The 24,079-nt window shown below is 44.6% G+C and overlaps 1 protein-coding gene across 1 annotated transcript in view; it reads left to right on the forward strand.

The window, feature by feature from the left end:
- Positions 1 to 24,079, forward strand: part of HTATSF1 (HIV-1 Tat specific factor 1) — a 63,212-nt gene that overhangs the window by 26,678 nt on the left and 12,455 nt on the right. Inside the window, exon 6 of the mRNA XM_073599223.1 lies at positions 4,193 to 4,289. Coding sequence (XP_073455324.1) covers positions 4,193 to 4,289 — 97 coding nt within the window. The remainder of the gene's footprint in view (positions 1 to 4,192; positions 4,290 to 24,079) is intronic.

Here is a 24,079-nt window from a genome sequence, read left to right on the forward strand (position 1 = left end):
TACCTGAAGACAAAAAAATGGTTAACAATAAAACACAGTAAACGGTAAAGTATAAAAAATTGCATACCTGAAAAGCAAGCATGATAAAACATAATAACAATAAAACATTGCAGAATAGAATACAGTAAAAAAGAGCAGAACAATAGAGAGAGAATAGAGAGAGAGAACAATAAAACGACAACTATTTATTTTTTTATTTTATTTTTTTATTTATTTATTTTTACACTTTTTTTTTTTTTTTTTTTGTAATTGTAACTTTTATAACTGTAACCGGTTCCAGGTTCGGGTCTCTCAAAATGCGATGGCATCTTGGGAGACCCTGTGAAAGTGTGCCTAGTCTGTGCAATGCTGTACCCTACGCTAATACTCAACTAGTGTATGGTAGCATTCAAAACATTCACCAATGCATAGACCAGGATTGTCAGGACAGGAGGGACAATAATAGCGAGTGTCGCGCCTATATCCGCGCTTGCTGCAGACATGACATCTTTTTTGGGGGGGGGGGTTCGTTGGGTAGGGGTACTCGGGAGGACATAAAAATGCCTCTCATGCAGCCGTCTGCATTTGATTGGGGATGTGAATGGGGGAAGTACGGGCGCTGCAGAAGTGGTGGGTTCCCAATTAGGATTGGCGAATGCAGCAGGAAGGGCATTATGGGCACGACGGGCCTATGTTTGTCTTCTTCTTGGTGGCAGCGGGACACTACTTGTGCTTGCCACCTCACCAGCTTGAACTGCACTTATGGGACTCGCCACGTCACCAAGTGTTACTGCAGTGCTGGTTTGACTACGACCGGGGTGTGCTAGGCCGCTGGTGCTTGCCAGTTCCCCAAAACGCTACCAAAAAAACTGTTAGTGATTGCAGGGATCAGGCCTGACTCTGCGAACGCTGCAGTTGTGCGTTTAGTGTTTTGTAAGTGACAGTGATTGATCTATACTGCACTTGGGTGGGCTGGGCTGGGCCGGGCGGAGGGGCAAAACGCAGGTGCTAGCAGGTATCTGGGCTGATCCCGCTATCACTGCGTTTTTGGGAACCCTAAACTGCTGGGGACGCTAGTATAGATCTGATCTGATCAGATATTGATCCGTTCAGACACTATACCACTAAGGGAGGCGTATGCTGCGTGCGTGGGTGTTAGCAGTACTGGCGCTAATCTGACGCTGCCTGGGGCGACGCATATCACCGCCGGGCGATCAGGGGGCTAAACCTTTATTCGGTAATAAACGGCGGGTGCCCTGACACTATAAAAAATAAACAAACTAACCAGCGTCACCTGTAACGGTTATACGGTGATCAGTGGTGAAAGGGTTAACTAGGGGGCAATCAAGGGGTTAAAACCTTTATTAGGCAGTATATGGGAGTCCCTGTCGCTATAAAACGCTGACGGCGAACCTAAATATTTACCTCCCTAACTAGCGTCACCAGTGACACTAATACAGCGATCAGAAAAATGATCGCTTAGTGACACTGGCAACGGGGGGGGGGGGGGGGGGTGATCAAGGGGTTAAAACTTTATTAGGGGGGGTGATCAAGGGGTTAAAACTTTATTAGGGGGGTACCCTAGACCTAAAGGGGGCTAACCCTAACTGCCCTAACACACTAACTGTCACAAACTGACACCATGCAGTAATCAGAAAAAAAACAAAACTGCTTGGTGTCAGTGTGACGGGGGGAGGGGTGATCGGGGGTGATCGGGGGGGGGGGGGGTAAAGGGGGGTGTTTTGTGTGCCTGGCATGTTCTAGTGTGTGTGTGTGTGTGTGTGTGTGTATGTGTGTGTGTGTGTGTGTTTTACACTCACAGTGATGTCTTCTCTCCTCGGCGCCGGAACGGAAAATACCGAGCCGAGGAGAGATGACCTCATTTCCCTTGCTGCTGTTTAGCATACAGCAGCATAGGAATAATTTGATTGGCCGGCGGCTATCGCGAGGGGGGGCCACGAATGGATGGCCTCCCCCTCACCTCCGATCGCCGCTGGACAAAAGCCGACCGCCTCGGGGGGTCCGATCGGACCCCCCGCCCGCGGGAGGCAGATCACGTACAGGTACGTGATTCTGCCTGCCCGTGCCATTCTGCCGACGTATATCGTCGTGAGGCGGTCGGCAAGTGGTTAAATCCATTTCTTGGAGTAAATTACGGGACACAGAGGTCCCTCCCCGCTATTTTTTAGGGGTATTGCTTGCTATAAAAATGAGGCTTCCCTAGGGGGGGTAGGATTATATAGAGGATGACTTCCTGTCTTTGATTGCTAGTGTCCATTCATCTGAAGGTGGCGCATAACTCAGGTAGTCATGAATAATAAGCCTGCTCTGTGTCCCTTGATGTACTACTCCAGGAAATAGATTTTACAGGTAAGACAAAAATCAAGTTTTTTTTTTATTTATTTATTTTTAAATAAACATGTTCCACTCACCTGCTCTGTGCAATGGTTTTGCACAGAGCAGCCCTGATCCTACTCTTCTGGCCCCCCGCCGGCACTTCCCCACTAAATGCCCCCATAGCAAGCTGCTTGTTCTGAGGGCACTCATGCGTGCTCACTCCCGGGCCTGCTCTGTGTGTCCATAAGACACAGAGCCTGGCTTATCCCTGCTCTCTCCCCTCTGGCTGTGATTAACAGCAGCCGGAGTCAATGGCTCCTGCTGCTGTGTCTGAGCCAATGAGGAGAGAGATAGAGGGCTAAGGGATCCTCTGCTCTCACGCAAATCACTAAATCAAAATCAGGCTTAAGTATTTGGGTTAGGGGGGCTGCTTAAAGAAGGTTCTTTACCTTAATACACGCATTAAGGTAAAAAATTATGCCTTTTTAGAACCAATTTAACTTATTTTTGAAACATGAGATATATATTGTAATTCATAAATGTGTCTGAGCGTTGGTGACAAAATGGAAATTGCCAAGGATGTGACGTATTTAAGCTTGTAAAACCCTACCCCTCCCACCATCAGAATGAAGGCGTGTCCCCAGCACTATGTCCCATGCTCCGGTGCATGTTTATCATAATCCTTCCCTTTGAAAGCCACCAGCCAACACTTTGACCCCTTTCACACTGGGGCGCTTTTCAGATGTTTTTGCACTAAAAATAGCGCCTGTAAAGCGCCTCTCAAGCCACCCCAGCCGGAGTGCTTTCACACTGGGGCGGTGCGCTTGCAGGATGGGGAAAAAAAGCCCTGCAAGCAGCATCTTTGGGGTGGTGCAGGAACGATGTGTACACCACTCCCAAAACGCCCTGCCCATAAAAATGAATAGGCAGCGCTGCCAAAGTGCTGCAATATGGGTGCTATTAACCCTTCGCCCGCTAGCAGGGGTTAAAAGCACCCCGCTAGCGGCCGAAAAGCGCCGCTATAACAGCGGTAAAGCGCTGCTAAAACTAGCGCTGATTTACTGCTAATGCCCGCACCGCCCCATTGTGAAAGGGGTCTATTGGTGAAGTTGGTAGCTGTTAAGCTGAGCTCTCACTTACAGCTCAGGTCCCCACTATTAATCAGGAACCAATTGGCATGGTTCCTGATCATGCGATACCTATGGCAGCAATGGCATGGTGATCACATGCACGCTGAAGGCTTCATTAAAAAGAACATAAAGCTTTTAGCTTGCAGATGGAAACCTGCTGCACCACCTGGCTTTGTTTCCACAAGTTCACTGTGATAAATATCAGATTACAGCTAAAAAAAACAACAACTTGTAAACCTAGGTTTTTATGTAAACAGTGGATTGCTTTTGAGAGGGTATATGACAAGCAGCCCACCTACCTGTTTTTTACTACCTCCCTCTTCCCCCAACCATAAGGGTAAACTAAGCCTTAGCGTGTTAGTAATGCATTAACCTAGGGCAAGAAATCTAATTTCTGCTTCATCAGGTTACAGTAGGCAAACCTGTTAAATACTGCTCTTTGGCTCACTTGACTCCACTGAGCACTGTAACACATATATATTTTGTTATATTTCAGGCTTTGGGTTTTGAAGACTTGACTTGAATTGGAGTACCTGATAATAGTAGTTAACTGTCCTGCCAGGACATGTCATCCCTCTCCCTCTGAACCTGAACTGATTGTTCTTATTTAGAGTCCCCAGTTTTGGAATAGAATGCAGATTGGCCACTGGGGGCAGTAAAGAATCATATATTTAAATTGTACCTGACTATGACTGTGTTATTTAGCTTTTTTGTGAATGTCACTTTTGTTTTTCTGTCCCACATAGACAACTAGATTGGAGACCCGAAAAGAAAAATGAATCCAGAAAACGTCATGAAAGAGTTATAATTATTAGGAATATGTTTCATCCTAAAGACTTTGAGGTGAGCAAAAATCATTTATTACCACATTTCTGTGTTGTCTTCTCTTATCCTGTATTATTTTCTTATCTGCTCTTATCTTGTAAATGGTGAACTAAGACCTTCAGAATGCCTTTTGGTCCACAAGGTTTTAGCCTTCTAAAAAACAGGTGTTCCAGGTATGGATAGATGGGTGAAAGCAGAACTCCAAGAATAATGTCACACAACAGACCCTAAGCTGGCCATACATGGCTCTTTTTTTATTTTTTATTTTTTTATCTGATCTAATTTCCCCATCCACACATTTCAAGGTGGATGGGGAAATTTCCCCCCGCTGTGTTATTGTACAGCAGGACCCCCTGCTGTTAGAATACACTGATCAGCACTGCATAAGCTGATTGAGTGGAAATTTTCCAACAAGCCTGTTCATGAAAAGGGATTGATAGATAAACTTCTCATGAACGGGCACGGCCATACATGAATCGAAATTTAGGTGGCTAATGCTGAGCTGGGTGAACTTCGATAGATGTATGGTCATCTTTACTGTGGACCGGCTTAGCAAAAAGTGATCCTGCTCATGCAATTACTGCATGGCTACTGCAGGTGTCACAATCCACTGTAGTGGCATTCGCTACTTCTTCGTCCACTTCCAGAGGGGTAGGGAGTGACTTCTCTCTGCTGCCAGAAATATGTGAGTTAGGCACTCCTTTACCCCTGCCACCCGGTAACTGCCTGTTTTTGTCAATGCACACTAGGCAGGCTCTGATTGGGGTCCTTTTAACACGATTACTTTGCTGTAGGCTTGGACCAAGGGAAGGGTTTATGTTTTCCATCCTTCCTTGGTTTATTTATTTTAGTTACTTATATAGCGCTGTCAATTTACGCAGCGCTTTACATATACATTGTAGATTCACATCAGTCCCTACCCTCAAGGAGCTTACAATCTAAGGTCCCTAACACACATTCATACATACTAGGGACAATTTAGACAGGATCCAATTAACCTACCAGCATGTCTTTGGAGCATGGGAGGAAACCGGAGTACCCGGAGGAAACCCACGCAGACACAGGGAGAACCTGCAAACTCCAGGCAGGTGGTTGGGATTCGAACCAGCGACCCTTCTTACTGCTAGGCGAAAGTGCTATCCACTACACTACTGTGCCGCCCATTTTGCTCCTAATTATTTCGTGTACCCTGCTCCATACTAGCTGCCTATTTTCATGTTATCTCTGAGGGAGCTACAACTTCTTTGCTTTACCTACCTCTACACAATTTCAACAGAACACAGCAGGAGCACCTATTTGTGCCCAGAGGTTTCAGTGTTTTATATTTATCATCCTCTCTTTGAAAAGAAGGATGCTAATTAAAATATTTATTTTTGTTTTGTTAAAAAATAAAAAAATGTTGCCATGTTTTTATATCATAATATACAGTATGTAGAGTACCAACAACTGCTTTACACAATGTTGGCCAGTAGAGGTTGCTGCTGCTTTTTAAGATAGCCAGAGCCTTACAAAACAAAGGATTTTGTCAAATGTTAGAGTCTGAATGATTAAATATTTGTTGCCAAGTGGACTACTAGTAAAAAGATTGTAAACATGAAAATGAAATTTAATTTGAGAATTTGTATTTTTCATTTAGTCTATGTCTAATTGTAGCTTAGGCATTTGTGATGTGCATTCTGTTCGTGCTTACAACTTCATGTCTTTTCCTGGGCACAGCAATGGCCTTTTTCCTTAATGCAGCACAGATAACATGCTGATGTACAAAGTGCAGGGAAACCATAGCCATCCGATTTTCAGGTTCCGTCCTCTAAAAAATATTAACTATTGCTCCTTCCAATGGAAGACTGCGAAAACTTACAGTTGTGCTCATAAGTTTACATACCCTGGCAGAATTTATAATTGGCCATTTTTCAGCGAATATGAATGGTAAAACAAAAACTTTTCTTTCACTTATTCTTTCACAATGGCTGAAGCCCATTTAGTATCAGTGAACTGTGTTTACTCTTTTTAAATCATAATGGCAACAGAAACTACCCAAATGACCCAGATCAAAAGTTTACATACCCTGTTGATTTCGGCCTGATAACATACACACAAGTTGACACAAAGGGGTTTGAATGGCTATAAAAGGTAACCATCCTCACTTTTGGTCTGTTTGCTTGTAATTGGTGTGTGTGTATAAAAGGTCAATAAGTTTCTGGACTCCTGACAGACCCTTGCATCTCTCATCCAGTGCTGCACTGACGTTTCTGGATTCTGAGTCATGGGGAAAGCAAAAGAATTGTTAAAGGATCTGCGGGAAAAGGTGGTTTAACTGTATAAAACAGGAAAAGGGATATAAAAAGATATCCAAGGAATTGAGAATGCCAATTAGCAGTGTTCAAACTCTAATCAAGAAGTGGAAACTGAGGGGTTCTGTTGAAACCAAACCACGGTCAGGTAGACAAACTAAAATTTCAGCCACAACTGCCAGGAAAATTGTTTAAGAAAGAAAAACCCACAAATAACTTCAGGTGAAGTACAGGAATAAGGAAGCACTTGAAGAAAGATGGGCTGCATGGTCGAGTTGCCAGAAAAAAGCCATTACTATGCAAATGCCACAAAGTATCCTGTTTACAATATGCAAACAGCACAAAGACAAGCCTCAAACCTTCTGGCACAAAGTCATTTGGAGTGATGAGACCAAAATTTAAGCTTTTTGGCCACAACCATAAACCCTACATTTGGAGAGGGGTCAACAAGGCCTATGATGAAAGGTACGGAAGTGGATCGCTGATGTTTTGGGGATGTGTGAGCTACAGAGGCAGTGAGGTAGAAAGAAATCCTGGATAGCAGCACTCTGGGATAAGGACATCCTTATTTCAATAAAATCCAACAATACAGTCAATTGCAGAGACATACAGGGTGGTAGACTGCTATGAGCTACAAAGGCACAGGAAATTTGGTCAAAATTGATGGCAAGATGAATGCAGTATGTTATCAAATACTGGAGGAACATTTGCATTCATCAGCCAGGAAGCTGCGCATGGGACGTGCTTGGACATTCCAACATGACAATGATCCAAAACACAAGGCCAAGTCGATCTGTCATTGGCTACAGCAGAATAAAGTGAAGGTTCTGGAGTGGCCATCTCAGTCTCCTGACCTCAATATCATTGAGCCACTCTGGGAAGATCTCAAACATGCAGTTCATCAAGACAGCCCAAGAATTTACAGGAACTGGAGGTTTTTTCCCAAGAGGAATGGGCAGCTTTACCATCTGGGAAGATAAAGAGCCTCACCCTCAAATACCACAAAAGACTTCAAGCTGTCATTGATGATAAAGGGGGCAATACACGGAATTAAAAACTGGGGTATGTAAACTTTTGATCAGGGTCATTTGGGTAGTTTCTGTTGCCATTATGAGTTAAAAAGCGTAAACACAGTCGATTGATAATAAATGGCTTCAGCCAAACACTAACCATGAGTAAAAGAAAAGTTTGTGTATTATCATTCATATTCTCTGAAAAATGGCCAATAAATCATAAATTCTGCCAGGGTATGTAAACTTATGAGCACAACTGTATCTGCATGCAGTGAGTCCAACCTCCCCTGTTTTCCAGCCCTGCAACCTCTGCAGTCTTCAACATTCAACACTTTGTGGAATGGTTGTCCCCCCGCCACACTCTTTGGCTCCTTTAGTCTGATCCCTACATCAGTACAAACCTCAGCAGAGATGTCAAAGTTTTCAGGAGGAACCACAGTGTAGTGGGGGATGCAGCAATTTGACACACTCAGGACTTTAATGTTTTAAAGACTTTCACGAAGGCTGTTTCATTGAGAGGCAGAGGAGTTTGAATTTTCCACACATCGGAGATGTAAGCATTCACAGTTTTCTATTGCAGGGTTAATTTTTTTCAAGTTTTCAAGGGAAACAAGGGAGTTACATTAAATTAGATCCTTAAGTATTTTTCAAGTCTGCATAAACATTTCTGACATGTGATAATTTTCAACATTTAGTATATATGTTTTTTTAAATGTATACCTTTTTATCATTTTGAAAAGCAATCCTTAAAGTGGGGTTCCACCCAAAAAAAAAAAAAACTACATGAAAAATCCTAAAAAAAAATACATATATTTGGATATTTTTTTTTTTTTACTTACCTCTAAATGCCTGTTGCTAGGGGGTCCCTCGTAGTCTGCCTCTTCCAGTGCCTGGGCTGGTGACATCACTTCCCCCTCGGCACAGGAAGAGCTCGGCTCTGCTCCCTCCCTCCTGTCAATCATCTGGGACCCATTACAGGTCCCAGGTGACTGAGCGGCCAATCACGGTGCGCGGCGCCACTCGCGCATGCGCGGTGGGTGCCAGGCTGTGAAGCCACAGCCCAGCGCCTACAGTTGCAATGCCGGCGCCGCTGAACAGAGGGGGAGACAAGCGGGGCTTCGATCCCTCGCATCGCTGGACCCTGGGACAGGTAAGTGTCCAATTAAAAGTCAGCAGCTGCAGTATTTGTAGCTGCTGACTTTTAATTTTTTTTTTTTTTTTTGACTGGACCTGGGGTGGAACTCCTCTTTAACGTCTCAACTTACCCACAGTCACTTGTCTGGAGGTCATCAGTCTGTTGTAGGCAGAAAACATTTCCTCAGTTTGCTCTCCTTCAGTGATCAAACTGCAACATTGTAACTTTGTAGTAAATCACAAGCTTAGAGGCAGCAGCAGGCTAAGTTTTGTGTAAGATATTTGTGAACACCACTAAGAACTTCCCAGGCACCAGGATTTACATGGCTATGTCATCCTTAGCCAGCATCTTAGTTCAACACTCAAAGATAGCTGCATGCTACTGGAAGAAAAAGCAGATGATCGCATTGGCAGAGTGTCATCTTGAAAGATTCCAATCATTGTTACAAATTATAAATAACTTGGCATACATGCTTTTATCATGAAAAAATATATCGGACTCTAAATTTTAAGTTACCTTCTAGAGGAGTCTTAAATGCTCCTAGATCCCCAAATCTGAGAAAATCTATTGCATTAATCAACCATCACACAGAAACTTGAGCTTTGTCCTTCTTTCTACACTTTACTATTGGTCCTTCTATGTAATAGGCAGGAACACTGGCTTATAGTGGGGTGCAGTGGGGGATGGGCTGAAGCTGAACATTTTCTGCTGGAGTCATGCTTTCCATAATAGTGGGGCAATTTTGTGGCACCTGTTTTTGCAGTCCTCTTTGCAGTTAAAAGTATGGGTTTGGGTGTTATTGCAGTTTTATACTTACCTAGGTGGATGCAGCATCAGTTCCCCTGCGTCTCTGCACTGAGAACTGAGCGATCGAACATTGCCGATAGCTCAGTTCTCTTGGCTCCCCGAGCAGAAGCTGCTAACTGTCAATCATCAGCTCTCCTGCTCTGCTCCTCCACGCTCAATGGAGCGCTGAGCTGTGGAGGGGTGGGGAGCGGCTGTCCCAGCGTGTCAGTGGCTCGCTGAGAGGCTGAGACGGCTATCAGTCCAGGCACCTGGCGGATGCAGACTCCCAGAGTCGGGATGATGCGGTGCCTGGACTGATTCCAGTGACGTCAGCAGAGAGCTCTGCTGAAAACGGGTCACATGAGTGCAAAACTAATTGCACTCCTGTGACCCATAGGAGAAGCCCAGCCAGACATTATTTACGGTTAACTTTAAACAGATGACCTGTAGGGCCCATTCACACCAGATGCAGTGGGATGCATTTTTGACTGCGCTCCAACTGCATAGACAGTCCAAAATCCAGGTCATCTTATGAGCAAAGTTCATAATATTGTGGTGCAGTCAAAAAATTACAGCATGCTGCATTTTTCTGCACTGCACAGAAAATAATAAATATAATAGGTAGTCTTGCGAGCAACTAGAATGCAATCTGTGTAATATATGCAAGTAACACACTCCCAATATAAATATGCAAATAAAACTCAAAACAATTCTGCACTGGTGTTAATAAATGTATCCAAGCACTTAGTCTATCAATTCTCCTGTGCCAATATGAGTGCCGTAATAATAACATATGAATAAACAATAATATAATACAATCATGTATAATTCTTCTTTATAATAATATAAATCCCGTGCTTAAAGTGCAATTATATAGTTAATGAATAATGTCAGCAAAAGTTTTAACTTGTTGAGTCTTCAAAAATCTATTCACCTCAGTGCTCCCCCATAAGAAATGAACTCACCTCATAGAGTGTGTGACCTCGCACTTAACCACTTAAGGACCAGCCTCGTTTTGGATTTTAGGTGTTTACATGTTTAAAACCGTTTTGTTTGCTAGAAAATTACTTAGAACCCCCAAACATTATATGTTTTTTTTTTTTCTAACACCCTAGAGAATAAAATGGCGGTCATTGCAATACTTTTTTTGCAACGTATTTGCGCAGCGGTCTTATAAGCGCACTTTTTTTTGGAAAAAATTCACTTTTTTGAATAAAAAAATAAGACAACAGTAAAGTTAGCCCAATTTCTTTTATATTGTGAAATATAATGTTACGCCAAGTAAATTGATACCCAACATGTCACACTTCAAAATTGCGCCCGCTCGTGGAATGGCGTCAAACTTTTACCCTCAAAAATCTCCATAGGCGACGTTTAAAAAAATTCTACAGGTTGCATGTTTTGCGTTACAGAGGAGGTCTAGGGCTAGAATTATTGCTCTCGCTCTACCGGTCGCAGCGATACCTCACGTGTGGTTTGACCACCGTTTTCATATGCAGGCGCTACTCACGTATGCTTTCGTTTCTGCGCGCGAGCTCGTCGGGACAGGGGGGTTTTTAAAATTTTTTTTTTTATTATTATTATTTATTTTACATTATTTTATTTATTTTTATACTGTTAAAAAAAAAAAAAAATGTGTCACTTTTATTCCTATTACAAGGAATGTAAACATCCCTTGTAATAGAAAAAAGCATGACAGGACCTCTTAAATATGAGATCTGGGGTCAAAAAGACTACACTAAAATGCAATAAAAAAAAAATTGAAAATAAAAAAATGACATTGAAAAAAAATATGCCTTTAAGAGGCAGAAGGGAGACGGACGCGATCGCCTCCGCCGCTACGGAGGGCACCAGATCACGGCGGGAGGGGGGGACCTCTCCCGCCATCGATAAAAGTGATCTCACGGCAGAGACCACTTTTATCTGAAAGCCGACCGCCGCACGAAAATGGGGATACCGGGGTTATGGCAGCTAGCTGCTGCCATAACAACGATATCCGCCGGCAAAGTTTGGACGTACATCGGCGTGTGGCGGTCCGGAAGTGGTTAAGTTTGGTCAAATAAAGCTTTTTAGTCACCCCGGACTTACAGATAATGCTTTCCTCCTCGTTGCTCCATCGATGTGCCTCCATTATGACTTGATATATATGAGAGAAAAAAAGCTCCAAATAGTGCTTATATCGTTTTAAACAATATTCAGTTTATTAAAAAATGTGCACAGAACTCCCATTTAAAAGGTGCACCAATAGCGTATGTTATATAAAACTACGATGCTGCAGCTACTTCGTGCCTCTCCGTGAAAGATGCATAAACGTCTTGCCAAACAAATCTGCCCCTCCCCTACTTGTTACATCACAGGGTCCCATGACTCATCAGGGGGATTCCTAAAGTTGGACAAGACGCTATCTCCTCTTTATACTAAATCCACTCCATCCAGTTGATTTTTTTGCTTTTGCAGGTGTGCTATGTAAATCTTATTACCTGCCTCTCCCATAGACCATGTTTGTGCTATGTCTATGATTGATGAGACCAATCAATCCCGTTTCAATCTGTGTGTGTATGTGGGCTTAAATCAAATCTTTTCTCCGATAGCGATGGTGCATCGTGGTTGAACACAATGCGATCATTTAAATGATTCCTATGCATCATAATATGTAAAAACAAAATGCAAACCAATATATATATTTGATAAACAATGTATTCTAAAAACATCCTACTAACTGGTTCCCTATATACAGCAATTCCAATGAATTATATGCTTTTGCAGGTGTACCATCACCTGCCACTCCCATAGACCATGTTTGTACTAAGTCTGACTATGACTAATGAGACCAATCGATTCCGTTCCAATCTGTGTGTGTATGTGAACTTAAAAAATAAAAGAAAATAAAAATCTTTGCTCTGAGATCGCTGGCGCATTGTAGATGAACACAATGCAATTACCCTATATAATTCCTATGCATCATAATATATATAAATTTGTAAAGCGATATACAAACCAATAAAACTGGATATTTGATAAACAATGTAGTCTAAAAACATACTGCTAACTAATTCCCTATATATAATTACAATATACAAAAACACATATATGTGAGCCTCAAATTCTCTCAACCTATTTATTATCTACTCAAACTGCCTAAACCAAATTCTTTATTTAACCCCTTTTGCGCCATTACCGATAATTCATGTATCCATCATGATTCTCTTTTGCTAATTTCCCTAATGCCATTTTGTCCTCTCCAATGTTTTTTTAGGCCCCATTCACACCTGAGCGTTTTGTAGCTTGAAGCCTGAAGCTACAAAACGCTGGAGGGGAAAAAAAAATCAATTATTCTCTATGGAGATGGTTCACATCTCCACCCCAAACATTTGCCTGAAGCTCAAACAAGTTCTGGAACTTTTTTAGGCAGATTACAGGTGTTTTTCCTGGTTTTTACATTGGTGACCTTTTTGACCTGTACAAAATCGCACTAATTTCTGCCTGAAAACGCTATGCTCAGGTGTGAATGGGGCCTTAGGGCTTCTATGCCCCAAAATTGTAACCCCCTCAGTCTCTATTGTGGACTTTGTTTAAATGTAAGGAAAGATGGTGTTTTTCATATCCTATGCCTATATTATAAATCTGTTCTTTTTATATGCCTTTTTGTTCTGTCAATATAAATTAGTTCACATGGACATTTTAGGGCATATACAACCCCAGGGGTAGGCAACCTTTTGAGCACAGTGTGCCAAAAAATGTTTTCAAAGAAATTGAGCGTGCCAATTTTATAACAAAAAAAAAAAACTTCACACACGCAATCACAAAAAGGATTTTTTATAAAGTAAATGCTCCAAACTACTTTAGTAGTGAGAAATTAACATCCTGCACTCTCAAGCCTCAGATCAGCTCTAATTCCTACAACTCCACACCTCAGATCACTGTACCACTCTGCACATCTGCCCCACCACTGTACCACCTTTATCATTTGCCCCACCACTGTAACCCTTTTCTCATCTGCCTCACCACTGTACTACCCTGTACATCTGCCTTCCCACTGTACAACCCTGCTCTTCTGTCCCACCACTGTAACCCCCTGCTCATCTGCCCCACCAATGTTCCCCCTTTCTCATCTGCTCCACCACTGTACTTCCATGCACATCTGCTCCACCACTGAACCATCTTCTCATCTGTCCTAACACTGAACTTATCTGCTCATCTGCCTGCCACCATGACTGTACCTCCTGCACATCTGTCCCACCTCTGTTCCCCCTGCTCTTCTGCTTCACCGCTGTAACCCCCTGCTAATCTGTCCCACCGATGTACTACCTTTCTTCTCTGCCCCAACGTTGACTATTCCCCCCGTGCTCCTCTGTCCCATTACTGTAACCCCCTTGCTCATCTGCCCTATCTATGTACCCCATTTCTCATCTGCCCCACCACTTTATCCCCATGCTCTATCTCACTACTGAATCACCTTCTAATCTGTCTTAATACTAAACTCATCTGCCCCACCACTGTAACCCACTTTCTCATCTGCCCCCCCCCCCAATGTACCTCTTGCACATCTGTCTCACCTCTGTACCCCCCTGCTCTTATGCCCCACCACTGTAACCCCCTGCTCTTATGCCCCACCACTGTAACCCCCTGCTCTTATGCCCCACCACTGTAACCCCCTGCTCATCTGCCCTACCAATACACCTCCTTTCACATCTGCCCCACTGATCTACCCCCTGCTTTTCTGCCCCAACACTGTACCCCCCTGCTCTTCTGTCCCACTGCTGAACCCCCTTCTCATCTCTTCCACCACTGTACCTCCCTCCACATCTCCCGAACTGTTGTACCCTCTTATCTATGATGTGCGTGATATGCAGAGTGGTGAAAGGAAGCAGAGATGAGACACATCTATCTGTCCTGGCACACTCATCCTGCTGATCCACCTCTCACATCCAGCCCACGTGCTTGTATGTGATGTCATATGCAAGCATCTGGAATGGATGAGCAATGATGAGCTCAGGTCAGGGGCATTTTATGAAAGCAGTGGGCCTGTGTGCAGGATCATAAGTTGGGCTCCCGCAGCTGAGAAAAAGTGCGGTGCTCAGCGCCACAGGAAAGGATGGGTGTGACTTTTATTGCGCTGAATACTGGCTGTGGCTTAAAGGGACACAGAGTGCAGGGGTTCAGTAGTAAGTGACGCAAAGGTTCAGGAATGATTTCAACAAAGTTCCCAGAAGCTCAACAGTAATTCCACAAACTGTCACCTGATTGTGGTTTTCTCAGTGAAATCCCTTCTTTCTGAGATTGGTAGTGGGAACCAATTGAGTCATCTTCCTCTAGATTCCTCCAGATGGTGGACGGTGCTAGCAGGACTGTGATTGGCTTTAGCAGTGGCCAGTGACAGTCCTGCTCCTCCTGGAAACAGGGACTGTCCCCTTAGCAGAACTGCACCCAATCTTCTCCCCATCACAAAAGCTGACGATCGCAGCTACAGCAAGGTTAGAGAACCAAACAATGTTTCCCATCTTTTACAATGTGTGGGGGCGCAGTGCATCCCCCTCAGTGCAGGTGCGGGTAATTCTGAAATTGGAATGCATTCACTGACACTTCCCTGCGTTGCTCTACTGATGGGGAGGGAGTCGAGTGCCGGCAAAAGAGGCTTTGCGTGCCGCTTGCGGCACCATTGACAGGGGTTGCCTACCCCTGTACTACCCCCTTCGTGTCACATGATCTAAAACTTATGTTCTTTGATTAATGGGATTAGTAAATTCCTTTTGTTTTTTGTTTTTGGGGACCTTTTGTACAGCAGTACAAAACATATTACAGCGCACACATTCAAGAATGACATTTTCTTGCAAGGCTAGTTAAAAACACCTGAACATATTCAAAAAAATACGGGGGTTTGGTCACACTATAAGGTCATATAGTGCTAAGCCCACTTACTGCGACAAAGTACCCCGAATTAGTGGGTCCTACCCTAGTAATAGAATGGAAGATCCTGTGTCTGAGAACTGAAGGGGATTCCTCCTACGCACTGGTGGCCACTAAATAAGAGGTAATGAAGAGGGGGAGGGGTGCTCCAGCCCAAAAAACCTGGTCAGGGTCTATTACAATATACAAAAACATATTTGGGGGGCACACCCTAAAATGCGTTTAGATTCAAGATGGTGCTGCTATAAGACCAACAAACAGTATAAAACATATTACAGCGCACACATTCAAGAATGACATTTCCTGCAAGGCTAGTTAAAAACGCCTGAACATATTCAAAAAAATAAGGGTGTTTTTTTTTTTTTTTTTTTTTTAATATGTTCAGGTTTTTTAACTAGCCTTGCAGGAAATGTCATTCTTGAATGTGTGCGCTGTAATCTGTTTTGTACTGTTTGTTGGTCTTATAGCAGCCCCATCTTGAACCTAAATGCATTTTAGGGTGTGCCCCCCAAATATGTTTTTGTATATTGTAATAGACCCTGACCAGGTTTTTTTGGGCCGGAGCACCCCTCCCCCTCTTCATTACCTCTTATTTAGTGGCCACCAGTGCATAGGAGGAATCCCCTTCAGTTCTACCACACAGAAGTGTTCAGCTCCCATGGTTGAGACACAGGATCTTCCATTCTATTACTAGGGTAGGACCCACTAATTCGGGGTACTTTGTCGCAGTAAGTGGGCTTAGCACTATATGACCTTATAGCATGACCAAACCCCTGTATTTTTTTGAATATGTTCAGGTGTTTTTAACTAGCCTTGCAGGAAATGTCATTCTTGAATGTGTGCGCTGTAATATGTTTTATACTGTTTGTTGGTCTTATAGCAGCACCATCTTGAATCTAAACGCATTTTAGGGTGTGCCCCCCAAATATGTTTTTGTACTTTGTACAGCAGTGACACCTACCACATCCATAAAAACCTTTCATCTCCCAGAACATGGGTTTAACATTCTTTGGCGAGACAATGGGTTATACTGTAGTGATGGATTAGAACATTCAACGTAAGGCAGTAGAGAAGGTTATAAACAAGCATTGGGAAATTATAAAAGAAGAATGTCATATAGGCTTCTCCCTCCCAAATAAACCAAGTTGCATATATGAAAAAGCCCCTAACCTTAGAGATGAGGTCTTTAAAAATATCTACTATATTTTTAATGACCATATCTCTAAGGTTAGGGGCTGTTTTTTAAAAACGGCTGCAGGGCGGTCGGATAACTCTGGGAGAGCATACAATAATGTCCTCCCAGAATCCTGCTCCCGCGTGCACCCGGGAATATCCATGACCCCGGCGCATCACGAATCATGGTATAAGGCCGATGACAGTGGCCCTTTACCACGTGATTGCTCTGTCAAATGACGGAGCGATCACTTGTAAACAAGCCGGCCCATGTCCGGGTCATCTCTCCCCTCTGCACTGATCGGTAGAGTGAGAGGAGAGGGGGAAAGATCAGGTGCAGCAGTGGTGTGGGCTGGATCTGTAGTGCCCACAGCGCTTCTCTGTACCCATTCCAGCCTCGCAGCCATCCATACTCAGCCATCCATGCTCTACCATGCCATCTATGCTCAGCCACTGAAAGCCGAATCCTTGGCTGCTCGAACATCCACTTGATAAAATTTTGTGAAAGTATGCACTGAAGACCAGGTAGCAGCCTTACAAATCTGAGCCACAGATAACTGGTGGTTCCTACACCCCTGGTATAATGAGCTCTCACCCTAAAGGAAGGAGCTTTGTTTCAGACAGTAGGCCTGAATGGATGGACCCAATTGGCAATGGAAGCTTTGGAAGCTGCCTGCCTCTTCTTGGGTCCTTTTGGTAAAACAAAAAGAGTCCGATCCTCGGATCTCCGCAGATCTTGACAGATAAACCTTGACTGCCTGGACAACGTCCAAAGAATGCAGTCGTCTCTCCTCCACCGAACAAGGCTGAGAGGAAAAAAAAAGGCAAAATAATATCCTGATTTAAATGAAAAGCCGACACCACATTTGGCAAGAAGGATGAAACAGGTCGTAACACGTCTGTCATGGTGAAGGATCAAGTACGGTTCCCTGCATGAAAGGTCCGCCAAGTCCGACACCCTTCTAGCCGAGGTGTTAGCCATCAGGTGTGACAGCAAGTCTAATGGAATTTCCTTAAATGGTTGTTCTGTAACACGGACACATAGGTGACCTAATGGGGGGGGGAAGCAAGCGAGTTGCCCCTTGCGTAAAGGTTTGGATCAGTGAATGGGAGGCTAAAGGCCTTTGGAAGAATACTGATAGGGCTGAAACCTGACCTCTGTACCTGACCTCAAAAGCCAATTTGATTTCCACAGCTGACTGTAGAAAAGAGAGAATTCTCCCAATCACATATTTCCGACGATGGCATTAGCTGGCTTCACACCAAGCAACAAAAGTCTTTCAGACCTTATGATAAATCTTCCTAGTGACAGCTTTTCTAGCAATTCACTAGAGTAGACACCACTGATCCCGAGATGCCACGGTTCTTTAACACCCTGGCTTCAGTAGCCATGCTGTCAAATTTAGAGAAAAATTGGGGTGGAATATGGGACCTTGAGACAGTAGATCAGGGCGACGTGGAAGCGCCCATGGCCCGTCTATCGTCAGTCTCACAATCTCCGGGAACCAGGGCCTTATGGGCCAGGCTGGTGCCACCAGAATGACTGGAATCCCCTCTTTCTGAATCCTGCGCAACAAATATGGAAGGAGAGGGATCGGAGGGAAAGCATAAACCAGGGAGTGCTGGCTCCATGGAGCTATCAGAGCATCTGCTCCAATTGCCAGAGGATCTCTTGTTCGAGACACAAACTGCTGTAGCTTGTTGTTGAACCTGGATGCCATTAGGTCGACCTCTGGCCATCCCCAACATTGGCAAATTTCCTGAAACACCTCTGGGTGCAGGGACCATTCACCTGGACAGTTCTGCTGGCGGCTGAGATAATCTGCCTTCCAGTTCTCTATTCCCGGGATATGGACTGCCGATATATCATTGGCACATGTTAATTTCCCAGGCTAGTATGTACTTCTGAACGACTCCTGGTAACACCTTGGTGGTTTATATAGGCCACTGCCGTGGCATTGTTGGACTGAACCCTGATGGGGCAGTCCTGAAGCTCCACGATCCAGGACCGTAGGGCCAGACATATTGCCCGTAATTCTAGGACATTGATGGGCAGGGTCTTCTCTGTCCCTGGCCATTTCCCCTGAGCTGTGAGCCCGTCTGAGAGACTGGCATCTGTAGTCGGTACTCTCCAAGTTACCGGGAGAAAGGATTTTCCCTTTCGCAGGTTCTGATCCTGCAACCACCAGTTTAGGCTTAAACATGCCTGAGGAGATAAGCACATTGTATAATCCAGGGCTTTTCTTCCTGTGTTCCAAGCTGACAAGATGTCTTGTTGTAAAGGCCTGGAATGGAACTGGGCATAGGGCACTGCCTCGAAGGAGGATACCATCCTCCCTAGAAGACTCACACAGAGCCAAATGGAGGGTTGTCTGGTGCCCCTTATCTGACGCACCTAATCCTTCAGGGCACAGATCCTTACGGGTGGCAAGAATACTCTTGCATGGACCGTGTTTAGAAACAGACCTAAATATCTTATACTTTGAGCTGGTCTCAAGGCTGAATTTTCTGTATTTATGATCCAGCCTAAGCTTTTCAAATACCTCACTGTGTATATTATGCTTTGTTCTAGAGCCTGTGCTGAGTGATCTCGGAGCAGGAGGTCCTCCAGATACCCGAGCACCAGGATCCCTTGAGCCCTTAAAAGACCCAGTACTGGTAGTATGACCTTTAAGAACACCTAGGGAGCTGTAGCAAGCCCGAAGGGTAGAGCCACAAACTGAAAGTGACGTTCCTCTACTGCAAAACATAGGAACCTCTAATGAGGCTGAAAGATAGGTACTTGTAAGTACACGTCCTTTATATCGATGGAGGCTAAAAAGTCTCCCCTTTGGAGTGAGGTTACTACTGAGCGGACAGACTCCATCCGAAAGGACTGTATCAATAGATACTTGTTCAGGGACCTTGGGTCAAAAATGGGCCTTGTGTCTCCGTTTTGGTTTCTGAACCATAAACGGGTTTGAGTAAAACCCTGTGCCCCTTTCGAATACAGGAACCTCTACAATCACTCCTTGATGCACTATATGATGTAGTGCCTGAAACAATAAGTTTCTTTTTGGAGGATCCAAGGGAACGCTGGATCTTAGAAACCTCTGAGGGGGAACCCCCCCCCCCCATAACTCAAGCTTGTAACCGCGAGATATAATTGAGGTGACCCACTCATCCTGAATTGTTTTCCAAATGTCCGCAAAGTGCAGCAGCCTTCCCCTCCACCCGATGGAGTGGGGGCATCCCCTCAAAAGGAGGGCTTGGTTTTGGGTTTTAGAAGAATTTTGGGCCCTGGCCTTGCGGCTTGCCCCTGGCCCTAGCGCTCTGTTGGCGGCGGAACCGCTCTGACGCTGAGACATTTGAGGAAGCAGTCCCTGGGTTTTTAAACGAGGGATGTCTGGTGCTTTTCTTCACAGGAAGTAGAGAACTTTTACCTCCGGAAATCTTTCGGATATATTTGTCCAAGTGATCACCGAATAAACGTTCCCCATGAAATGGGAAACCTTCCAATAACTTTTTACAAGGAAGCTTGGCTGACCAGTTCTTAAGCCATAAAAGTCTGTGTATATGTACAGACAAGAGAGCCAGACGAGAAACCTGCTGTATTGAATCCTTTAAAGCATCAACAGCAAAACACAGCGCTCGAGGAATATCTGGCTTACTTTCAGATCATCCTCCTGGTCAGGCCTATCTGGCCGTTTGACCTAATCCTTTACGGACTGGCAAATACCAATTGTTGCAACAGCTGGCTGAATAGTTGAACTGGCCAAAGAAAAGGAAGCCTTTAATAACTCCAATTTCTTGTCAATGGGGTCTTTCAAGCCCTGTGCGTTATCTACCAGACAAGTTAAGTTCTTGTTTAAGGAAGAGACTGCTACATCTACAGCTGGCATGCTCCATTTTTTAACAAACTTTTCATCCATGGGATATAAAAGGGAAAACCTTTTAGGAGGCCAAAAATTGCTGTTGGGATGTTCCTTATCGGCATACACCGCCTGTTCCAACAGGAGGGTGTAGCGAGGAAAGTCTGTGCGACCTGAAAAGGTCTGAGATCCCAAAGAGGACCAGGGGGGCTCGGTAACCTCTGCAAGAGGCAACTTTAAGGCAGAACAAACCATTTCAGTCAGAGTCAGGATCTAAAGCTTCTGAGAGGTAGACATCGACTGGATATCTTCTTGTCCAGATTGCTCGGAAGCAGACTCATCTGCTGGGCACTCCACCGAATCCTGAGCTTTCAGCTCTTCCCCATTCTCAACCCATTCCTGCTCCAGACTAGGAGACTCCGGGGAGGGGGGATCTCTCATGCTTCCTGCCACCCTGCGGGATGGAGGCAATCATTCCGGCAATCCTGTGCTCCAACTAGGCTAGGGCTGAGGACAGTTCATCCTTAGTGATAAAGGGTGAGTCAGCAGCGTTGACTGTAGGCACAATACCAGATAGGCGCAGCAGTTTAGATTGCCCGGGAGTCTCTGGTCTTTCAGGGGATACAACACTAGGGATACGACTAGGTTCATCAGGAACTACTGATGACATAGGTGTGCCCTTCCCTATGGTGTTAGTCCCACTCCTCCTTTCAGAAGACATTCAGTGCTGCAAACAAAGAGTACTTGGGTGTAGTTAAAACACCTTAGAAGGTAGACCCTTTAATAGGGCTCACCAAGCCCCTATGCAACAACCCTGCTAAGCACCTTTAGGCTGCCAAGCACCTGGTGACTCATGTGACCCGGGTAAGGAAAAATGAACCACTGCAAGTGTCTGTTCAGAGCCTGCTCTGTGTCCCACAGCTGCCTTCTGGACGCACCACATGCTTGGCATGCACAGCTTAAATAAGTTGGGTGTGCGTTGGAACGTTCTATGCGTGTGTGCGCGAGTGGACGTGACTGTATTTGCGTACGATGCGAACCTTTGTGCACCCAGATAAAGGCTACGGCGCATGTGCGGCGAAACCGTGTGCGTTATGGTTGCCAAACAAACTGCTGAGCCCAGCGGCGCTCTTGCGAACACACCGTCATGCACCATCTTACAGGTTAAAAACAGCCAGACACAAGCAAAAAAAGGTACACTTTGCAAATACCCACAGCTAGCCCAGAACTCCCCTGTATGGTCACAGCACACAGGTGTCCATCCTTTAGCTAGCTTGACTGTTACAATCACTGGGACACGCCACAATAATAAAATAAAGGGGTTTCACTTACTCGTCCAGGTGCAGGGCCACTTAGAAGCTAAGGGCCCAATCTTCACCCTTCACGGCGGGTTCCTGTCACTTGGCGCTTCAAGGAATGGGTACACGTTCATGTTTAGGGTCCACTCCCTTGGACCTGTACAGCACCCTGCAGGAAATGCCTTAGCGCTATAGTGTCCAGGATTTCCACTCCGCAGGGTCCAGCGCCCAGAGGCTACATTACAGGCATCTCTGGGCGATGTCTATGGTGCAGGCTCTCTGGATATATTACCTATTCCTGGATACCGTCTCACTGGGACGTATTGGTGTGACTCTGACCTGCATACCCTTTACAGGTTTAAACAATTATTAAATGCAAAGGTAAAAGCATAGAACGACGTGCTGACGTCACCTCGTGTGTTACAGTTCATTTCCCGAAAGGACGGGTTTGTCTGATTGTGCGCCGGCCGGCACATCGGACTTTAAGCTCTTATTGACGCTGCCATTGTTAGTGCAATACTTTGTATTTTAAAGTTTAATAAATGTAAAAAGGTTTTACACTATTTGGAACATTTTTTTTTCTATCTACCATGTGCACCCACTCACTGGTCTGAGCTTGTAAGGAGACGGCCTGAAGAGTTTTGAGTGTGCTCACTGTGTATTGGAACCAAGCTGTGTTTAAACTACAATGATTCCCTTGATTCTCTGTAACGGGATCACGGTTATCCGGTGATCACGGGGGATCACGGTTATCCGGTAAGGAGTGATTTCTTTTATTTGGTGGTGGATTCAGCACAACTCTTTTGACAGTGTTTGGAGATGCCATTGTGCATGTGGATGGAATTTATTATTATTTGAGCACTGGTGGACTTTATATTGATTGAGAATCTATATGATTATTATTTATGATTCAAAGTTTTAGCTCGATTCAAATTTTCTTTTGACATTATAGGCAAAACCTCGCAGGATCTTGAGTCTTCTTTGCAAGGCTCGGGTACCATTTATCTAAGCATAAAAGCCTGTCAAATGGATCCGATTGGTCAATCCCTTGATTTATTTTTGGAACCGTTTGTGGGACTAGAGGTCTGGAGCTCAGAGCTCAAACGAACCGTGCCATCTACTTGCAGAGACTGGTAAAAAAAAAACTGAAGTACTTCCTGTATGGGAGGGGTTATATAGGGGATCACTTCCTGTCTAAAGACCTTTGGTCTACCAGTGTCCATTCACCTAATGATGGAGTATAACCCAGCAGGTAATGAATATTAGCCTGGCTCTGTGTCCCCTTATGTATGAAAAAGAAAAGTATAGCTGCTGACTTTTAATAATCAGACACTCACTTGTCCCACGGTCCAGCAATGCGGGCGTACGAAGCCCCGCTCCTCTCGCCCTCCTCTCCGAGGCGCTGGCATTCTGTGGACGCCTGGCTGTGGCTTCACAGCTGGGTGCACACTGCGCATGGGCGAGCCGTGCTGCGCGCTGTGAATGGCCAGACAATCTTCTGGGACCTGTGACTTGTCCCAGAAGATTGCAGGGAGGGAGGGGGGAGAGGTGAACTTCCTTCCGGGTGATGCGGAGCCAGGGGAGGAAGTTTGAGCTGGGTGCCCGCTCCTCCCCCAAAAAAATGACATGGCAAATGTGGCTTGTCAGGGGGTGACCTACACTTAAAGCGGAAATTCCATTTTTGGATGGAACTCCACTTTAAGTCAAATCTGCCATCTTCATGGTTTGTTTATTTATGCAGGTTTTTAATAATGTAAATCATATCCCTGTTCACACTGGTGCGACTTGTCATGTGATTTGACCATTCCAAATCGATTGGCAAGTCGCACCCTATTGTCCGCAATGGAACTGTTCAAATATGTGTGACTCCAGCTTTGTGGTGCTGCACCGATTTGGGGGAAATAAGGTTCCTGCGCTATTTTTTGCGATTTCAGGTGCGACTTGCATATACATCTGTGCATGAAGCCGGAAGGATGACGGGCACCTGAAATCGCACTGACCTGCAGCTTTGAAATTGTACTTCAAGTGAAGTAGCACAATTTCAAAGTCACGTTCAGCGTGGACCAGGGCTAAGGGAGGTGATCTGAAAAAAATCACTGTAGTCTTTGTTTAGGGAAAGACCAGATACTTGTCTTTTATGAAGAAAACTTGCCGTTATTACAGGTACTTTCTGGCGGGCAGTAATGTTCTGCTTTTTATTGTGATGTCATAAAATCATTGCTATTTATCCCTTTTGTCATTGGGAAATCTGCATTAACTGGGGCATTGCCTGTCTCTTTTATTAAAGAGAAATGCCTTGCTTGATGACAAATAAATAGAACTTCTGGACATGCAGGTACCAGTTAGACCAGATT

The sequence above is a fragment of the Aquarana catesbeiana genome, linkage group LG09 (assembly GCF_042186555.1).
Source record: "Aquarana catesbeiana isolate 2022-GZ linkage group LG09, ASM4218655v1, whole genome shotgun sequence".
Taxonomy (NCBI): Eukaryota; Metazoa; Chordata; class Amphibia; order Anura; family Ranidae; genus Aquarana; species Aquarana catesbeiana.